The sequence below is a fragment of the Pleurodeles waltl genome, chromosome 10 (genome assembly GCF_031143425.1).
Source record: "Pleurodeles waltl isolate 20211129_DDA chromosome 10, aPleWal1.hap1.20221129, whole genome shotgun sequence".
NCBI lineage: Eukaryota > Metazoa > Chordata > Amphibia > Caudata > Salamandridae > Pleurodeles > Pleurodeles waltl.
This window is the reverse complement of record NC_090449.1, coordinates 507,919,495-507,940,702: the sequence shown is the minus strand read 5'-3', so window position 1 is coordinate 507,940,702 and position 21,208 is coordinate 507,919,495. Positions and strand designations below refer to the sequence as shown.

Here is a 21,208-nt window from a genome sequence, read left to right as displayed (position 1 = left end):
TCATTCAATGCAGGGTCGTTGAATGCAGTGGTGTAGATTAGAGGGGTGCACAGTAGAGTGCAGTGGTGCACAGTAGGGTGGCGCAGAGTGCAGTGGCATAGAATGCAGAGTAAAGGAGTGTTGTAGAGTGGTGCAGAGTGGAGTGGCATAGAGTTGAGTGATGCAGAGGGCAGTGGCGTAGAGTGCAGTGGTGTAGAGTGAAGAGTAGAATCGAGGGGCATAGAGTGCAGTGGCTTCGAGTGGTGCAGAGTAGAATAGCACAGAGTGATGCAGAGTACAGTACAATGCAGCAGAGTACAGTACAATGCAGTAGAGTGCAGTGGCGTAGAGTGGAGTGGTGCAGGGTAGAGTGTAATTGTGTAGAGTGGCATAGAATGCAATGGCATAGAGTGCAGTGGTGCAGTGTAGATTAGAGTGGCGAAAAGTGGATTGAGGCGTACAATAGATTGGTGCACAGTGCAGGGGCATAGAGTGGAGTGTTACAGAGTAAAGTGCATGGACGTAAAGTGGATTGGCATAGAGTACAGCAGCAAAAAGTGCAGTGTTGCAGAGTGTAGGAGTAGAGTGGAGTTTGGCATAGTAGATTAGTGTGGCCTAGACTGGCAAGTGTAGAGTGCAGTGGTAAAAACTACAGCAGTGTACAGTACAGTGGTGAAGTAGGGTAATTATTTGTTTTGATCATATTAAAGTATTTGTTTTTAATACAATTCAGAAGTAGCAAAAATGTGCTCCATTGTGTTCCTAATTCTGATATATTCTGAAATACTTACAGTTCATTTAAATGTTGTTGTGTGCTACACCCAGTACAAAGAAAGATTGTCACATAAATCCTCTCACTTTGAAGTCAGAGAAAGAAAAGTAAACAAGCACCCTCAGAAGACAGAGCCTGACATTTGACCTTGTTCTTCTAATTAACAGCAAATGTAACGAGATAAGAACAAGATTTACAGGCCGGTTTACAGAAAGGGAGCAGTCAGGAGGATACTGTATAAGATTTTGGCTACAGAAAGACTGAACTCAAGCGGGACAGCCTAAAACAAATAAAGTCAGCAAATGGAAAGCAAGACAATGTGAGTTACAAACCACAAAGCCGATGGCAAGCAGCAAGTAGAATGCATTGCCATGTCAACTTTCTGAATATCCCCAAGATGTCTTTACCAAACCAGATAGCTGCACTGTCTGGTAGACTATAACCTAAAAATGACTTTGTGGGGCCTGCACTTGAGATCAATGCTGTCCAGCAATGCAGCATACTACTGCCCTAAACACAAGCCTTAAAGGACCCACATGTCTTCTGAAAATTGATGAAGATCAATTATTTTCTAATACAATATCTCCAGAATCTCTTCACTATCCACGCTTCTCGAATCAGATAGCCCAAAAGGGTCATACAAATGGCAAAATTCCATAGCATATCATAGCATTCTACTTTACCAAATGTCTCAAATCTAGAGATGACTGTGGTGCTATGGTGAGCGGGCAGCAGGAGACATATTACGATGCCCTTTAAAACATCCCCATCTTACACTCATATTGTTAGAGTGTATGTTCCATCACATGCAGCAGACCCAAGCTATCAGTCCAAGTTTGTTTCCTCTGACTATCCCATGTTTGACCCTTCGCCCAGATTTCCTGTCCTCACCCCGGTTTGCTCCAGCTGCTATTTCTCTGCAAGACTAGTATTGTTTAATTCCATGTCGCCCCCAGACCCCTTCCTGCTTTCCTTGCACCAGCCCCCACCTGATCTTCAACCCATCTCTGAATTTCCCATTGTGCACCTCTATTTTTTATACTCATCTCCAGATGTCTTGTAACTCTCAATCAGACTGCTGTAATGAGGGGTGCAGTCAGTAGTAATTACAAAAATAAGTGCAAAAGACCAAAGTTTTCTTTAGGAGAATATATTTGAGACAGTATTCACACCCCATGTATTGTCTATTCATTGCATCAGTATAGCAAACCCATACTTTCTGAATCATAGTGTACATGCACCAAAAAAAACAGAGCGGTGACTGACATAAATGAGTGTGCAAGTGCTATTTACAATATATATGATGCTAGAAACTGAAACTTGATACAACTTTAACAACAAGACTCAAAGTCCGAGTATAATGTGTACATTATGTCCATTAGTATCAGACCAATAGTGATATATAGTAAACGTTTCGACCTCAAAGGAAATGTTATATGGCCATCATCAGGGCCAATGTGGTATTAGCAGAATAAGCTCAATGGCTAGATTTGAGCACTGAAGATGTGCTGGAATAACTGGACACAAAAAAATGATCACAACAATTGATATTGAAATGGGCCATCAAGAGATCAGTGAAAATCCTCCCGCTATTGTTCTGAGTCATGGCCAGACGCCATCATTGCAAGCAGCACTCTAAATCCATCTCATGCCTCTTTCTTCCACCATTCAATAATCCCTGTCTCCATCTCACTCCCATGGGTTCTATATCATTCCCACATTCTTACTTTTTCACTGTATTCCTATCCTTCTATCCTCCTCCTTTCTCCAGATTTCTTCCCATTGCTCTAATTCAAAGTCTGATGATTAAAAGTAAGTCCAGGTCCCCAAATACGAACGTTCATGTCAACTACCTGCAACCACCAGGACCGATTAAGTTCTGGGCACAGCAAGAAGCTGGTACTAAAACTTAAACAGAGTGGAAACAAGGGCCATATCCTCCATGTAAGGGTCATGTGAGACCTAGACATGTGTCCTGACTCTCAGTTTCCAGTTTCACCCATCAGTTTCCAGCTTTATCCCCCATATTTTCTTTATCGTCTGACTATAATTTTCCTATAGTCTCTTCCATCCCAACAAACTGGAGAAACAATCCTTTTAAAAATCACTGACAAATATATGGTGCTGCTCTCACGCAATATTGGATGAACAATCCAATGTATTGAAGAATTATAAAAACATAAGTAATTGCCCCATGGGAGGAAATGATAAAATGAGGAACCCACATCAACAATAAAATAGCATGAGATTTAAGTAGCCTGTCATTTTGCTACCAGCCTCCAATACGTTCTATAAAGAGCAATCATTGTTATTATCAATTTACTGGCAGTCAATTTAACAATCTCCCAAGGATAAATGTCTGCGCTGACCTTGCCAGGAGTCAAACCTGTGGCATGCAGGCCACCACGTTTTTGAGCAGTGAGCACTCAACTCAGTTAGCCACGCTGTTGGCTTAAAAAGGAGCACACATGGGTTCCCCTATACGCACAGGTAGGAAGCTAAATTGACTTTCCCAAAAACTGACAGTCTTAAAACTTCTCTATGTAGGGTTTCAGCTAACAAACATAATTTACTCCGTTTACTCTGCGGGTTGCGGTCCTATGATTGGGAGACCAGTGAATTTCACTGTTTGACTTTTTCAGGTGGCTCCCTTGCTAGCCCGTGGGCCTGGTGTTTGCCAGGGACAAGTAAGCTTGTCCATTATAAAGTATCTGTCCACCTGTGTACCTTTTTGAGCACTATCAACCATACACCTTATTCACCCAGGCCGATTGTCTACAGCGCACAAGATGTGATTTTCTTTCCTTCTTCCGAGCCACACACACATTGATTCAGGTCCTTTAACTATCTCAATGATGAGTCTACTCATCAGCTTATGTGCTCTAACTCTTGTTTATCAATTGATACCACATCTTTGGGTCATTAGATAGTGTGTGTAACCTGCAGGTGCAAGTCCTAGAATTGTATACTTCGACCAATCACCCTTACAAATCTGATACACTGAGCACCACTGAGATGGGTTATGATATCTATGGGTTTATTTTTATAAAGCGCTACTCAACAGGGAGGGATCAGTGTGTTGTACACATTAACATTTGTGGTACATGCATGTGTTATATGGAATATATAACACATTTCGGATCAATAAAAAAAAACTTCAACTCTAAACGTTACAGACATTTCAGAGAAAATTGTCCAAGCGCAGTCAAGCAAGGCTGTTGTGGTAGCAAAGAGAACTCATGGGAGAAGAAAGTGTGTGACTACAATAGGAAGCAGAAGCAAGAATGACGAGGTGGAGAGGTGAGAGATATTATCAAGTAATATTGTCAATCGTAATTTTTGGTCAGCCCCTTTGTTTTACCCAGTTTGGCTTGTTGGCTGCTCTTTGTTTCATCAGATTAAAGGAAGTTGAATCATTTTCACTCTTGGATGTGGTCCTGAACCATTTGCCAGTGACAGTGGGCAGCTGCAGTTTTAGTGTGGTCTGAAAACTTACCTTTTTCACACCATCAAAGAATAAAAGCCTTTGTGGAGTCAACTACATACACACACTTCTAATAAACATTTACGCATGCCCACTGAATAAAGCCTATTCTGCCTTGTGGCAGCCACTTCCATTTGTAAACCAAAGTCACTTGTTTGGTGTTGAGGCACGAGAGGGGAAATTGAAGCCCACGTCCGGTTGTGTCGCCAATGTCCTGCCATGGAAGAAGAACAATGGCTGGCTAGCTTCAAACGTGCTTAACACAAGTGACCCTTCTGCACAAAACGTCGCTTAAACTCTGCTAGCATTAGTGACTCAAGTTAAAAACGTGGCTTTTATTTTAGACAACCAACTGTCACTTGCACCACAAACAATCCATGACAAATCACAAGCCAAATAGCAACGCGAGAAACATAACCCACAACTGTGATGAGAACCATGTTCTGGACAGATTGTTGTAAAGCTGCGAGCACTGGGATGCCCTCCAGACTCAGGACCTAGCGACCCAGAACAGCTACTATGATCCCAATGCCAGAAGCCAAGGAAGCTAGAATACTTTTCCTCCCACAGTTAGAAAAAAAAAATACTAAGAAAATACATTTCCCGTAATTCCCCAGTTTTGTGTAGCTTCTTAATTGGGTTGCAGTATATGCCACTTTACCGTACCCCCAGGTTTTTGTTGTTTAATCTCTCCTTCCCTTGTAATTACATCTAATGCCTGAAAGAACATATCATCTCCCTTACTCACTTCACCAACCAAATGCCTATTTATAAAAGTGTTCTGAAGTAGTCAAAAGACAACATGGCTGCCAGTATACAAAGCAAAAAAGACAAAAACAACAAGCATTGGCAAAGCCAATACGTCTGGCCTTGACAACCGTGCACGTATGCAAGTTATTTATTATGAAAGCTTTGGTAATAGGCACTAAACGTTCAACAATAAAATGCCACTGTCTAAAGGTGACATGCATATATTTGCACACAAAAAATACACAGCGAAAAATAATTTAAAGAATATACCTGAAATGAAAACAGAGTTTGGCCCACCAGCCACGGCACTGAAGTGAACTACCTTCTAGGTATATGTTCATGCTTACAAGATAACATTTCATCACTCACAGTAAAGAAAGCCTATGACTCAAGTGGGTTGACCCACTGTCCCATGCTGTATACCTTGGCGTGCAGAAGTCAAATATATATATATATATATATATATATATATATATATATATATATATATATATATATATATAACATTTGTCGGTGCCTTTACTGGAAAAAAGGTAGTGGCATAAAAACCCAAACTTCACAGGGATCATGAAATATTTTCCAAACTGTGCAGACATTACATCATAATGATAATCTTTCCATAGCCTCCCCACCTCATCACTGTCTATTATTTAATTAGTAATCTCTAAAGCAAAACTGGAATTGCAAATTGCTGGAGAAGCTTCAAACATGTCTGAGCTTAAGCATTGTTTAATTAGCAATCTATTTATGAAAGCTTATAAAAATCTAAAAATTCTAATAGCACTCAGGGCTTATTACTAGTTGTTGGAAATTGGGTTACTGGTTGATGGGGGGTGAAACCCCGCTCAAGCGCTAATCACAATTTCTGTCAGGGAGAAGTCACAAGCAAACCCCAAATTAACCTGTGCTTAATCCTCTGTTAACTTGCCACTAAGCAGTCAGGCCTAACAAAGTCAATGTGTAAAGTATTTATGCAGCAATTCAAAAAGTAATAACGTGAAAACACAAGAAAAATCCCACAACAATTTAGAAAAATTGAGTAAAATGTAATACACTATTTGACACCAAAACAAAAATCCTATCAGTAGAACCAGAGATATGCAATTTTAAAGGTTTAGGTAAAAATAGTGCCTTAAAGCACAAAGCACCAACTGTGGTTACCTGGTCGTTCCGGACCAGGACAAAGTCACATGTTCAGGCCAACCACAATGTGTGTGGGCCAGATGCAGAGACCAAGTTAGAACCGCTGAACAAAGTACCTTAAATCCTGGTTTGATGAGCTTTGTGAGATCCTGCGACAGGGATGTGTCACGCAACAGTAGTTGCGAGAAGTGCAGTGAGGTTCTGCGTCAAAGATGCATTGCGCACCATCAGTTCCCAAAAAGCTGCGGATCTGCGATGTGGAGTTCTGCATTTTCGTTGACGATGGCGTAAACGAGGGGCTCGCGACGTGAAGGCCTGCATCGAGGATACAGTGTGCAGAGGTGGTTCTGAGGAGACTCCAGACTGCGACATGAGGTCCAGTATGGGAAATGTGTTACGCTGCAGCCGTTCCGAAGTGGAGCTGCTATGAGACGCATGACGCTGTGCCGGCTCGGACCACAGCTGGGCTGGCAGATCACATCAGGCCCACTTCTAAAGGTCTAGGAGTAGGGTAGTACCACTTGGATGGCAAGACATACAGCAAGTAGAGCCTAGGTGCTATGTTCAAGATAGTTGGAGCTTTTTCTGTCCCTAAGGCTCTGATCAGGAGGCCAGACAACTAGCTCTTAGAGTATCTATGGTAGTCCTGGAATCAAGATGTCATTCTTACTTAGGCAGGACAAACATCCGGTACACAATGAAAATCACTCCCCAGAGCAGTGTGTGCAGTGGGTCCCAAAAGAGTACTGGTGTTAGTTTATCCAGGAATTCCAGCTGACTAGTGTTGGGAGCACAGATGGCCACTAGTGTGAGGGGAGCCCCATCAAGGTGACCCTCCAAGCTCACAATGTGCCCCTCTGTATCCATCTTGTGAGCATCCAAAACAAATGGGGTCCCAGGAGCAATCCATATGAGCACCCCACAGGCGTCAACCAATACTGATGTGACATGGGAAACATCCTGAACAACTAGGTCTAAACCACTACTTGCCTGAACCACTACTGGTAAAGAAAACCTTACCTTAAAATTAGTTGTTCGGGGAATTGCTATTCAGGCACAATTGTTGTTTAGACAGTAGTTGTTTAGTACTTAGTTGTAGAGACTTTTTAGTTGTTTAGCAGTAGTGGTTTAGACTATAGTTGTTTAGGACCTAGTTGTTCTGTCACATATTCATGTGACATACACCTGCCCCCTCCATTTCATATGGGTCTTGTGCAGATCCACTAATGTGAAAGGAGTTTCTCTGACCATGGTAATGTGCATGTGATGGTGTTTAAGGTATTAATAAATGCAGTATCTTTTAGCAGGAATGGCCAGACCGTGGAAATTTCATGCAAGGGTGTCATATTGCGGGGTGTGTAAGGTAATGTGCCCATCATGTTATCTTGAAAGGGGATTCACGGTGAAGGATATGGTCTCCTGTCAATAGTGACCCACAACCAAAGAGGCACCTCTGGCCAGACAAGATGCCCCCCTAAGAGCACGTGTAATCTCTTAGCAAACTCAAACAAAACAACAATGTGTTCCCCTAAAAACAGCTAGTCAAGACGGCTACATCCAGTCCCAGGAGAGTGGACACATGCGTCCATGTCCAAAAGTCCCCAACTTTCAAACCAAAATACAACAAGAAAGAAAAACAGTCAAACAAGTCCTCACGGAAGCACTGGCAGGACGTGGTGCAGCATAAGGGGTTATTTTCTGTCACCCGGGCCCACCTCGAAGGTCCAGCATCCAACCCACCAAAGCCAACATGAGCCCATACGATGCAGGGAAGACGGAATGCTCCAACTGGGCATATAGGTGAGGGCCCAGTTGTGAGAAGAAGGTCAGAGTAGGTCATCTACTGATTGCGGTGTGATTTTAGGACCTGGTGTGCTGCATGTAGTGGATGTCTCAGAGGTGCCTGTGTCTGATCCAGAGTCCAAGATTGGCTCAAAGCACAATACTGTAGAAGGGTCCATGTTATGCAGGAAGGCCGCCTCCACCTCATGGGCCTGTTCCACAGCTACTTGGTCCTAGGTAGGCTGTGCTCATGCTGCCCCGCACCTCCTGCGTTTAGGACACGGAACCTCCCAGTCTTCTCTCTGCTTGTTCGTTCTCCGCTGTGCGCACAAGCCCTTTTGTGTGGAGCCAGGCTCAGACATCCTCAAGTGTAGAGAAGATGTGGGAGCATTTACCATCCAGGACCTTAAGTTTAGCAGGAAACATTGCATAGTGAAGTTGCAGTTCCCACTGACGTCGTTTCCCCTTCAGGTAGGAGCCCCTTAGGTACTTAACTCGGTTGTGAAATCCAGATATGCTGCTATTTCTGTATTCTCATAGTGACAGGGACTCTTTATGTGGGATCGACAGCACCACCCCGGACGTCGCATTCCTCACCTAGACCAACAACACCTCAGGCCAAGACATCGCCATCCCCCAGGGACACAAGATCACCCGGAAAGACCACCCCAGATGCCCTGGAGGGGAGGAAATCGTCCACAGGTCCAACCTCCGCCTAAATACACACTCTGAAGACTCCAAAGAAGCCACAAACCTGATGGAACACCTTCACTTCAAGCTACACACCATTCCGACATCCACCATCACAGGAACCATCATATACCTCCCCCCGGACCTCGCACACCTTTCATCAACTCCATCACAGGCTGCACCTCTGCACAAGTCATCGCACCCACCAACTACACCCTGCTGGGAGACCTCAACTTCCACCTTGAGAATCTACAAGACCCCAACACCGCATCCCTCCTAGACAACCGCCACAACATAGGACTCCAACAGACATTGACAGAGCCAACACACTCAGCAGGACACACCCTCAATCCTATCCTCACTACAGGAACCTCCGCTACCTTCAGCCACACCATGGAACTCCCATGGACAGATCACTGATGCATCCACTTCACCTTCAACACACCCTCCAGCACTAGACCCCAACTCCAGCCACCACATAGAAACTGGACAAGACTAACCGACGATCAGCCCACCACTGCCATTGCCTTCGCCGCCCCCACCATCGCACGCAACGACGACCCAAACACCGGAGCACGCACCTTCCAAAAATGGATCACGACTGTGCCAACACCATAGCCCCCCTCAAAAAGAACACCACCACCCACGTAAAGAGAGCCAGCTGGTTCACCCCCCAACTCTGAGAATTGAGAAGCACTTGTCACCGCCTCAAGAAAATCTGGAGAAACACCAAAGCCCCAGAAGCCCACAGCAACTTCAGAGCCGCCACCACCGCACACCACCAACTCATCAGAAACACCAGAAAGAAGGCTATCCAAGACAGGATCTCCTCACAAGCACACAACAGCAAGGAACTCTTCAGCATCATCAAGGAGTTCACCCAACCCAGCAGTGAAACAACGGACATCCCACCCTCACAGGACCTATGTGACAGACTGAAAACCTACTTCCACCACAAAATCAAGATCATCTACAACTGTTTCAAAAAGGACAACCCACGTGCAGAACCCCCATTCCAAACCCCAACCCCAACAAACCTACAATCTCTACCTGGACGCCCTTCTCCACTGAAGATACACTGAAAACAATGAAGTCCATACACCCTGGGGCCCCCACAAACCCATCTCATCTTCAACAGAGCTGCAGACACCATCGCCTCCAAGCGCAGCCTCACCACCAACTGCTCACTAGCGGCCGCCACCTTTCCCGATGACTGGAAACATGCCAAGATCAATCCCCTCCTCAAGAAATCCTCGGCAGACCCCCACTGACCTCAAAAACGTTAGGCCCATTTCCCTACTTCCACTTCCTGCGAAAGTCATTGAATAAGCAGTCAACAGCCAACTCACCACGTTTTTAGAACACCACAACATCCTTGACATCTCCGAATCCGGATGAAAGTCAAACCACAGTACCGAAACAGCCTTCCAGGCCGCAACAGATGACATCCGCTCCCTACTGGACAAGGGAGAGACAGAGGCACTCATCCTATGTGACCTCTTGGCAGCTTTCGACACAGTCTCCCATCAAACCCTGATAAGAATGCTCCACGAAGCCGGCATCAGAGACAAGGCCCTCAACAGGTTCTGATCCTTCCTCTCCGGAAGACCGCAATGAGTTAGACTCGCCCCCTTCCTCGCAGATCCCACACCCACTACCTGCGGAGTGCCCCTGGGATCCTCCCTCAGCCCCACGCTGTTCAACGTCTACATGGCCCCGCTAGCCAGCCCTCGTCAGAAGCTACAGAATAAACAATCTCCTACGCCGACAACACCCAACTCATCCTCCCCATCTCCAACGAACGCGAAAAGGCCAGACACAACTTCCATGAAGGCATGAAAGCAGTCGCCAACTGGATGAGAGACAGCTGTCTTCAACTCACACAAACAAGACAGAAGTACTCATCATGGTCCTTCAACCCAACGCATGGAGCGACTCCTGGTGGCCACCCACCCTCGGAAACCCGCCCACCCATGCCAGCCAAGCCCGCAACCTAAGAATCATCCTGGACCCCGACCTCAGTATTAACCATCAAATCAACTCAGTCACCTCCACCTGCTTCCGCACCCTCTGCCTTGTACGCAAGACCTTCAAATGGATCCCCCTCGAACATAGAAAGACCGTCACACACTCCCTCATCATCAGCAGACTGGACTACGGCAACGCACTCTATGCTAGAATCAACAAAAAACTCACCCGCAAATTGCAAAACATCCAGAACGCCTCCACCAGACTGATCCTCGACCTACCCCGACACTGCCACATCTCGCAACATCTACGTACACTGCACTGGCTCCCCACAGAGAAAAGAATCACTTTCAAGATCCTCACCCACACACAAAAAGCCCTTTACAACACCGGACCAGCCTACTCGAACCAGCAACTCAACTTCCATGTACCCAACAGGGCCCTACGCTTAGCCCAGTTCTCTCTCGCAGAAGTACCCTGCATCAGGAAAACCATAACAGGAGGATGCCCCTTCTCCTACTTGCTGCCATCGCCTGGAACACCCTACCCATCCACATCAGACAACCCACCTCCCTCCCAGCTTCATGAAGGAACTGAAGACGTGACTTTTTTAATCCACCTCACCGGTACATGCTACACTCCCCCTCTTCCCCCCCAGCACAGCAACGGGGGAGTAGCTGTGCTTTACAAACACTGATTGATTGATTGAAAGTTAAGGAAGCGTGCAACAAGTGGACAAGGAGATGCTGCAGGAGGTGGACAACCTGGGATGGAATGTGCTAGCTACACTCAACAGCTTGGGGACCATGATCTCCAGCATAGTGGCCATCAGCCAGTCCTCAAGGAAGAGTTCAGCGCTGGGGAGTTCAGACTCCACTGGAAATACAATGTTGCTGCACTATGAGTGCCCCTTGGCATTTTCCGCAAAACGTTGCAAAGAGGCAACTTTCTCTTTGACAATGTCCACACTGTGGGGCCCAGAGAGGTCAGCACGGATTCCGCGTCATCAACCCAGCTCGCCAATTTGTGGCAACCTGCCCTCAGCAAGTTCACGTCCAGAGATACTGCATCAATTTTCACTTCCAGCTATGTCTTTCTATCCAGAAAGGCGTGGAGAACCTTCTCTAATTGCGCCGAGTGCTTATTAAGGGTCGATTCAAGGTGTTGCAGGGTGCCCATAATTTGGTCTGGGGAGGTCGAGGGCTGAGCCAGGGCACCAGGATCGGGTGTCAGAGTTCTGGTAATTCTTGTTTTCCCCATCATGATAGGGTGAGAAGCAACCAGTAAGACTTGCAGAGCAAATGCAGGGGAGGATCTCCTAGGCGTGCTGGCTCCTCAGGCGGATGCAGTGAGCAATAGGGAGGAATTGCCACAGTCACAGCCCTCCAGGAGAGCCCCAGCAGGGGAGCAGGGGGTCCGCTCATATAGTCCAGTCAGGTAGACAGCAAGGTGTGATCCCAAATGCAGCTAGAAATAAGCACCTTATTAAGCAGCAGGGCCCCAGATTCACAGGTGCAGAGTGCCACCAACAGAGTGCTTCAAGTGGGCAATGTCCAAGCCAACACTGCTTCTATAGCACATACTCCAATCTAGAAGGTGCCCATTAACCCATGGAGGTCACTAAGGTGTGGGCACTAAACTGCTGGGTGACAAGGGGCCACTGACACTCCAGGGCACACAGGGGGTGCTCACCACTGTGCTCCTACATCCTGTACCTGGTCAAGTACCTGACAGCAATGCAGCAGGCTCCATAGTTGATGTGGGGGCTTCAGGAAACTGGGCTGGGTCTGTGCAGCTGTGCAACCATGCCACAACCACACTCCCTGCACCTCCACCGAGAAATCTAAGCAGCTGCTAAAATGTTCATGTGATCCAGGAGCACCACAGTCTTCGTGTTCCAGTACTGCCCCTATCTCTTTTGGGGGAAGTCACAGCTTCCTTATCGATTGTCCGAGCCCATGGTAGCCCAAAGGTTTGCCCGCCCAGGCGATGGGGCCACATCCAAGCAGCAGCCTGTTATTTCGTGGTAGGGTTCACCTCAGGTGGCAAAACCACTTCGTAGGGGTCCGGACTGCTGGTAGTGCTTTGTAACCATGCCGCAGCCATTAACTGTTAATGCTGCATCAGGGCTTGTCACAGTATCGTGCTTCAATAGCACCACATTCAAATCCAGTCCAGCAGCAGCAGGCAGGGATGTTTCAGGCCTTACCATCTGTCACGATGCTTCAGGAGTTTGAGTTGGTTCTGCTGGAGGCGTGGTACCACCACAGCTGCGGTCCACATACTGCATGCAGGGATCAACAATAGCGTTGCACTGGAGCACACCCTGTCTAGGGCCTCCATCATCTTCACGCTCCGCCGCCACCTCCAGTAACCACCCACTGGTCCTCAGCCTGCCCTCTTGGAGACGAGGTCTGCAGCAGCACTAGGAAGGGCCGGGACAGATGAGAGGGCCACGCCCCCCATTTTAAAGTTGAGCACCACGACGGTGCACAACGCAAATGGCGGAGCCTCCTGTGTTAGGATCAATTCACCCCTGCAGCATGGCCACGCTCCACTCACTACTCCACAGGACGGCTCAGTGCCACTCGGTGTCCACGGAGTGCTGCTGGCCACAGACTCCAGCGCTGCCTCTGATCATCCCCAGAGGGGTCCCAATCATGTGTGCAATGGTTCAGACATGCAATGGCAGCTGTGCAATGCAGCGTGGACAAAGGAAGGCACGTCAGTGGGCAGATGCCGCAGATGGAACACGTTCAAAAAGCAGCCGATGCAACAGCCATCTTGCCCTTGCCCCCAGTGTTAAACTAATCTAAGAGTTTTTCACTACCAGAACATGTGAAAGTTCAAAGTGAATGTCCAACTTCTTAAATACACTGCACCCTGCCCTTTGGGCTGTTAAGGACCTATCCTAGGGGAGACATATGTATTAATAAGCACGAAAAGGAAGGTTTAGGCCTGGCAAAAGGTTTACTTTTCCAAGTCAAAATGGCAGTTTAAAACTGCACACACATGCACTATTAACATGCCTGAGACATATTTAAAAGGATATGTAAGTGGGTGGCACTATTCATGCTGCAGACCCAATAACAGCATTTAATTTCCAGGCCCTAGCTACGTGTAGTGCCACTTTACTAGGGGCTTACAAGTGAATTAAATGTGCCAATTTGGTTGTAATTCAATTTCACCATGATTGAAGGAAAGAGCACAGGCACTTTAGCACTGGTTAGCAGTGGTAAGTGGGAAGAACCCTAAGGTCAACAAAAACGAGATCAGCAAAAATGGCAAAACGCTTGGGGGAAGACTACCCAAAGACTGACAGGACTAACCCTAGCTCTATGATACCTTCACCAATAACTATTTTTATAGCCAGAAAATGCTTTTACGAAAGCAAAGCCTTTTATCTGAATCTGTGCATTCATAATTGCATATTTAAATGTTTTTATCCTATTTTTAATATAGGCACTCAAAAAAGTATAGTCCTGTATGCCACTTTCAATAAACTATTCCTTATTTGGAAAAAAAGCTTTGTTTTGATGATAGCTGTACCAAAGTAAACAGGTAATATAAAATACACATAATGCGTAACTTGTGTTATATGTTCCTTTATTGCCTTATTTTCTCTTTGGCTAAAAGTACATAGAACTTGTCTCTCAAACAGACATAAAAATAAAAATAATAAACTAGAGAGCGTGTACAATTAAGAAAGCAAGGGCCTACTTTACAAACCTTTGCATCAAACTTAAAATAAGGGTACAAAAGGTTTAATCTGTGTCTCAGTGTCGTAGGAGGGCCTGGAAAAGTATTAATGGTCACATGATTAATTGTTTTTATTCTACTCCCTTGTTATTTATGGACTTAGTCTGAGGAACCACATAAACTGAATGATAAACTACGCGGCCACCATACCGTGGCTGCAAATGACTGATCTCAATTCACAGACTTGCAATTTGGAGACATTTACAGGATCAGGTTGTAGCTACAGAAAAACTGTCGTGGCCAGATTCTCTGCAAGTGAAAATATAGAGAAGGCTTGGGGGCAGGGCAGTGGCCGCTGTGGAAAACATATAAAGTGAAACTTTTGTGCATATCCCCAAACATCAACAATGCCTTTTTTCTTACCCTCAATTCACACAACGTTCTTCCAAGCAAAGCTGAGTGCAACAGTTCGATTAAGGTATTAAAGAGTTCCAAAACCCTTACATTTCCTGTGGGGCACAAGGAAGAGATTTTCCCACATGGAAAAGAAAACATGGAAGTAAAATTGTCGTGTTGACGGTAAACCTGCTGGCAGTTGGGGCAAGCAGGTGTATTGCTGCAATTTTCTGAGATTTCCAAGTATATTCCAGAGAATGCTTGTGAATTTCAAAAATGAGCAAAGCCAAAACTCATAGATCTACTTATTCCTCATGAAATTGGCAAAAGGGATTATACTGCATGTGTCTCTAAACCACTCTGTTGTTTTCCAGGTCAGGCGACTACTCAGATTAAAAGAACTGTCTTGTACCTTGGGTCGTCTGGATTCCAAGCGAGTCCTCCTCCAAGAAGGATTCTTAGCCCAATCGACCTATTTCAATACGTTGTAGGTTTGTGATGAAAAAAACCCTTACACCACTCGTGCAGCACTCAGAGACACAGTCTCACGCAGACAACCCTGGAAGACCACTAGAAATGTATAAAGATTTCAAACATCCAGCCAACTTTAGATTGACCTCCTTTTCTTATTTTATGTCAGAGCCTCCATTGTATCATCTTCTATTACTCTTTGTTCAGCAGTCAACACTTTGAAAAAGTCTCAGGGGTGCAGTAAGTGTCACACAAATTACAGTATGTTAGATGCATTTCGGAACCATTGATGATAACAAAACATTAGCTAGCATTTTATACATACCTATGATACAATCAAGTATGCACGAGTTGGCGCCATTATTCTGTGCAAGTGAAATTGTGAAGCAGAAAATAGCAGCTGCTTGTCCTTTGTGTAACAGTATGCTGTATGTCATATCCCAATATAAATGACTGTACCACTTGCAACACAGTTGAAACTCTCTGTAGGCAAATGCTAAAGGTCATTTATCTGTGACTTCTCTACAAATACTGAGCACAAATCTACAAATGTGGCAGACAAAACATGACCATAAACTGCAATCATGGCCTGGGTGGTAAATGTGCTACCGACACAAATGGTCCTTTCCGAGGAAAACTGATAGAAAGGGCAGCATTCGCCCAGATGTCACAATTCATTGAAGACAATTCCATACTTTCAGACTACCAAACTGGATTCCGCCCAGGAAGAGGCACTGAATTGGCACTCAGAGCAATCTGGGATGATCTTAAAAACACAGTCGACTGCAATGGAGTTGCTGCACTACTTCTCTTGGACCTCTTGGCTGCCTTTGATACAGTTGACCATGACACCCTAATTCAAAGACTTCACGAAGCCGGCATACAAGGGACTTCTCTTCACTGGATTACATCCTGCCTTCAAAACAGAACATTATCTATTCTCCCCCCTTCTCACCCAAACTGTACCTCACAAAAGCAGGGGTCCCCCAAGGGTCAATCATCTCACCTTTGCTTTTCAACATCTACATGATATCTTTACCAGAACTGATAAATGATTTTCAAATCACATGCTACAACTATGCAGATGACACACAAATACTACTTAAATTGGAATGCCCCAGAGACATTGAAAACTCACAAATCTTCAGTTGCCTCAGAGCCGTTGATCTGTGGATGACTTGGAGCCATCTCAAACTAAATACCTCCAAAACAGAAATACTCATATGTGGTGACTGGAAACATTATCACCCACTGTGCGCCTTGCCTGACGATCTCAGACCACCTCCTCAATTATCCGAGGAAGTTAAAAACATTGGAATTACCATGGACTCCAAGTTAACAATGAATGCCCAAGTGGCCAAATTACCACGAAAAAGCTTCATCACCTTGAATAGACTGTGACGCATCTTCTCCCACCTTGGATTTCCACACAAGGTGCAGGCTCCTATCTCTCTTGTACTATCCAAATTGGATTATGCCAATGGCCTCTACAATGGATCATCTCTATCTATTATGAAAAAACGACAACATATTCAGAACTCCACTGCCAGGCTACTATTATATGTAAAGCCACAAGCCCACATCTCACCTGCCTTGAGAGTACTACACTGGTTACCCGTTGCCAGAAGGTCCACCTTCAAGCTGCTTTGTATCACCCACAAAGCTATACATGGAACAGGACCGCTTTTTATCAGAAACAAAATAACCAAGTACATTCAACAAAGAAACCTCCGCTCAAGATTGACACCCCACTTTAGAACACCACAATACAGGAAAAAGACTATAGCTGGTACATCCTTCTCCATTCAAGCAGCCAAATTACAGAATTCATTACCCCCAAATATAAGATCCACGGATAACTATCTTGTCTTCAGAAGACTACTCAAGAGTTGGCTCTTTCCTTCATAACCACCATATTCAAACAGCAATGGGCTGCATATGCCTGTGTTGATAAATATTTTTAACCTGATTATGTGTATATTCTAGATATGTATAGTTCTTTAGGGAATATGTATCGCTACTATGTCATAACAATCAATTACACACATACTCTTCAAACCTATTTAACAAATGTATATTTACTCCCGGTTAAATATATGTGTTTGTATATATATATATATATATATATATATATATATATATATATATATATATATATATGTGTGTGTGTGTGTGTGTGTGTGTGTATATGTATATGTGTGTATATACATGTTTATGTTATTCTATGTTTAACATGTTCATAGGTCATTGCACAGCTCCTAGATAAGTTGTTATATTAGATACTTATGAATCCCTGCTCTCGTTTTTATATCACACTGATCAAATGTTTTATTATCATAAGCATTTCCCTATTCAAAAATTGAGGAAAGATAAATAAATGTTAGAAAAGTACTTATTAACTTCAAATATTACAAATCCTGAAAGTCTGTGTTTATACAATATTACTTTTCTTCTCATATCATTATATCCATTATTATATTCCTTGAACATATATTCCATTATGTATTTACATATCTATTTATCACTTATGAATAAAATTTTAATTATAGGTAAATTAATGTAAAAAAAAAAATAATGAATAAATAAAATAAAAATAAAAATAATAATTTAAAAATGTATATATATGTCTATATATATATATATATATGCATATATAAGTACAATTATAAATAAAAAAATAATATAAATGTACTCCCTTGTAAGCGTTACTTTGTCTACCCATCACCATATGTCATGTCTCTATCAATCTATCCTCCACCCCACTCGGACTCATCCCAAACCCATTCTACTACTTTCATCTCCAAAATAACCCTGTCAAAACTCTTCCCTCCTCTTCCACATCTAGCTCATCCAAACCTCAGTTTACTACCATGATCTCCCAAACAACCCTACTAAATTCTCCCTCATTTATCTCACCTTTGACTCATCTAAAACCCCTCCTGGTACTATAATCTCCCTAGCCCTTTCAACACACTCTTCCCTCCTCAATCTCTCCTTTACTCATCCCAAGCCTCATCCTATTACTATAAACTCCCAATTAACACTTCTGGATTCTTCCCTCCTCTATCCCGCCATAACTCTAGTCAATCCAACTACAAACTCACATATCCTGTGCTCAAATGAACTCATAATAATACTAAAACTGTACTCATATTTCCATATACTAATCCACCACTAAATCCTCTTGGTTTCCGGAGTAGCTTGCTGCTCGCTGAAAAGCGCTTTGACGCCTCATCAGGGGTAGTAAGCGCCATATAAATACTATTACAATACAATACAAATTGTCAAGTCACCGTAACAACACGCAATAGCAGGATCAGACGCACCTTCTTGGTTCCAGGGAGTGCACAGCGATGACCTTTTCAAAGCTTGCCACAAACACCTCCAGCCACTGCTGCAAGTAGTGCAGATCTTTCTGGAAAAAAGAAAATCAGAGTGGTACAGAGGTAAGAAACAGAAATTAAATGCAGTAAAATATGTTATAGAGTAGACAACATAACAGAGAACAATATGAATGTCCATAAATCGGCCTGCAAATTTTAAAGATACCCACATGGAATAATATGCATGCAAGAAATAATTTACAATTAAGGGTGTCCAAAATGGTTCCTGGAGAGCAAAATTCAGGCCAGGTTTTTAGAACGTCCACATAAGATACACATACATGAAATTAATCTATTATAATAATATTTACATAGGAAGGATAGGATTCAGACAGATTTTTAGACTCATCACTGAATACATAAATTAGTTCCATCAAACTGTATTGTATGTAAATTTATGTTATGAGGATACTCTTAAAATGTGGCCCGGGTGTGGCCCTCTGCGACCTATGCAGACAATATTAGGTACCCACACTAACAACATTCCCTTTAATTTGTAACTTTATCTCTGCTTCTTCAAGCTCCATGAACTAGTTCAGAATAAGCAATAGACAAGGCCAGACTAAAAACAAAAAATTTAGAAAGTTTCTCTTATATTTACGTCCCTGGCAACCTTTATTCAAACTCAGTTGACCAGTTGCCTGAAAAAGACAAGAAACTGCACTAATGGCCGACATGAGATGAGATCTTATATTTAAAAAAGGCATCTAGAAAAATCGGTGAAATCCATCTTTGCCTCACAGTTGAGCCTCAGATATCACATAAAATAACTTGCTGGGCCCTGTTGTGATGTACTTACTTAAACATGCATTGCTCCTACACTCCAAGGAATCCTTGGTCGTACTCTCCCATCTTGGGTGCTACCACTGACTTTACATGGAGACCGGTGGAACTGAAGTCCAATGTCTGCATGTTGTATTGATCTAAGGCAGTGCTTAATTTGTAAATAAAAACATGGCCATGCCCAAAGCTCTCCTCTGAAACATGCGGCTGGTGCAATAAATGTGTGAGCATGGAATACTGAGGCAGCATAATCCGGACGCCATCTCGGGCCTCTTTAATCCATTTACAGTCACTCCCTGCTCCTTCCGCTCACTCTTGCAGCTTTCTGCTTTCTCCCTATGTGCCACTTTCTTTTTCCTCTTCCTCTGTCTTTCCCAAATGTGTCTTTTGCACGCAGTAAATTCTTGAGGCAGAAAAAGAAGTGCCAGCCCTCAAAAATAAGTGCTGGTGCCCCGCACAGGAAACCACTGGCTCAAATTAAGCACTGATCTAAGGGTATGTTGTATAGTTAGCGGAAGTCCTTCATTTGTATGATGTCTGCTCAATGCTGTACCCAATACATGGGATCCCAAAGAAATACCACTGCTCTCTACAAAGTACCACACTGAAGAACATGTAAATGACGAACAAGAATACCAACCAGTCTACAAGGAAAGAAAGCCACAGCCATGCTACTAGCTAGCACTGGACACCAGAAGACCACAGAGGCAACAAATCCTATACTCAAACTGCCCATGCCATGGTACTTACTTCCACTACCAACGTGACGGCAGGAACCTCATTTCAGAGACAGTAGAGGTTTCACAGCGAGGTCTGGTGCCACAGTGGACCAATGTGTGTTTGACTCCAAGGCCACAAGTTTGAATACTGGTGGATCCACTCAGTCTTTCATCTTCCGGAGGTCAATAAACTGAGTTCCAATGAGCTGAATAACAATACACTTCAGTTTTTGATCTATATCACCAAGGCACCACCTTGGGAATGAATGCTGTGCAGTTCTCGTCCTTATTATGCAAATGCGACTCCAAGGCTACAACACACAACACTTGTGAGATGCACAGAGCCCGATAGGGGAATAAGCTACAACCTCGATGTAAACGAGAACCCACCTCTACCCTCAATACAAACAAGACTCAACTTGAGGTAAGACACTACACCCATAATGAATACAAGACTCAAAGGAGGGCTAAACACTATACCCTCTATGCACTCCACAATCGATATGCTCACAAAACTTCATCCGAGTATGAAACTCTTAAGCCTTCATGACGAGTAACCTCTTAATTCTAATGCAATTACTGGAATCATCAGAATTAAGTGATCGATTCACTTTTACGCCGTGATTTTGGCTGTTGAAAGCAGCATAAATATCTGGGGAGAAAAGAGGAATTTTCTGGGGAAATCATACCCGAAATTAATGATTCCACCAGTGAATTTCTCTTTTCTATGAGGGGCCTTAGGGTACCACTTGTATTCCTCCAGAGTTGCCAATACCCCTAGAATCTATAGGCAGAGGGGGAAGAGGGAAAAGGTATTGGAATGTTTATTGGGCTACTTGTACTGAGTGACCGACTACTCAATGCACGCTAGAGACTCTAATTGAGTATCAACCACTTAAAAAACTGAAATGTTCCATTGTGTAGAAGTATGAATGTTCAAGAAAAACCATGTAGGATATTGCACTAGATGATACAATTATAACTAACACGAGGCCGAGAGGAAGGGAAACGTTGAAATAGAGCATGCTGCTATTTTCAGCTGGTGTGGGTTTAACTTCTTAAAAAAACAAAAAAAACAAGCATTAGCAAGACCAATATTTCTCGTCTTTGAGACCTATTGGTTTTGCCAATTTTTTTTAGCCATGATGTAGTAGAGCATTACAGCCACCGTGCAGCATGGTTCTAAATG

The 21,208-nt window shown here is 43.9% G+C and overlaps 1 protein-coding gene across 6 annotated transcripts in view; it reads right to left on the bottom strand.

The window, feature by feature from the left end:
- NBEAL2 (neurobeachin like 2) overlaps positions 1 to 21,208 on the bottom strand; it is a 646,515-nt gene that overhangs the window by 369,380 nt on the left and 255,927 nt on the right. For all 6 annotated transcript variants that reach the window (XM_069210922.1, XM_069210925.1, XM_069210923.1 and 3 more), the window contains exon 2: positions 18,461 to 18,549. In XM_069210922.1, coding sequence (XP_069067023.1) covers positions 18,461 to 18,549 — 89 coding nt within the window. The remainder of the gene's footprint in view (positions 1 to 18,460; positions 18,550 to 21,208) is intronic.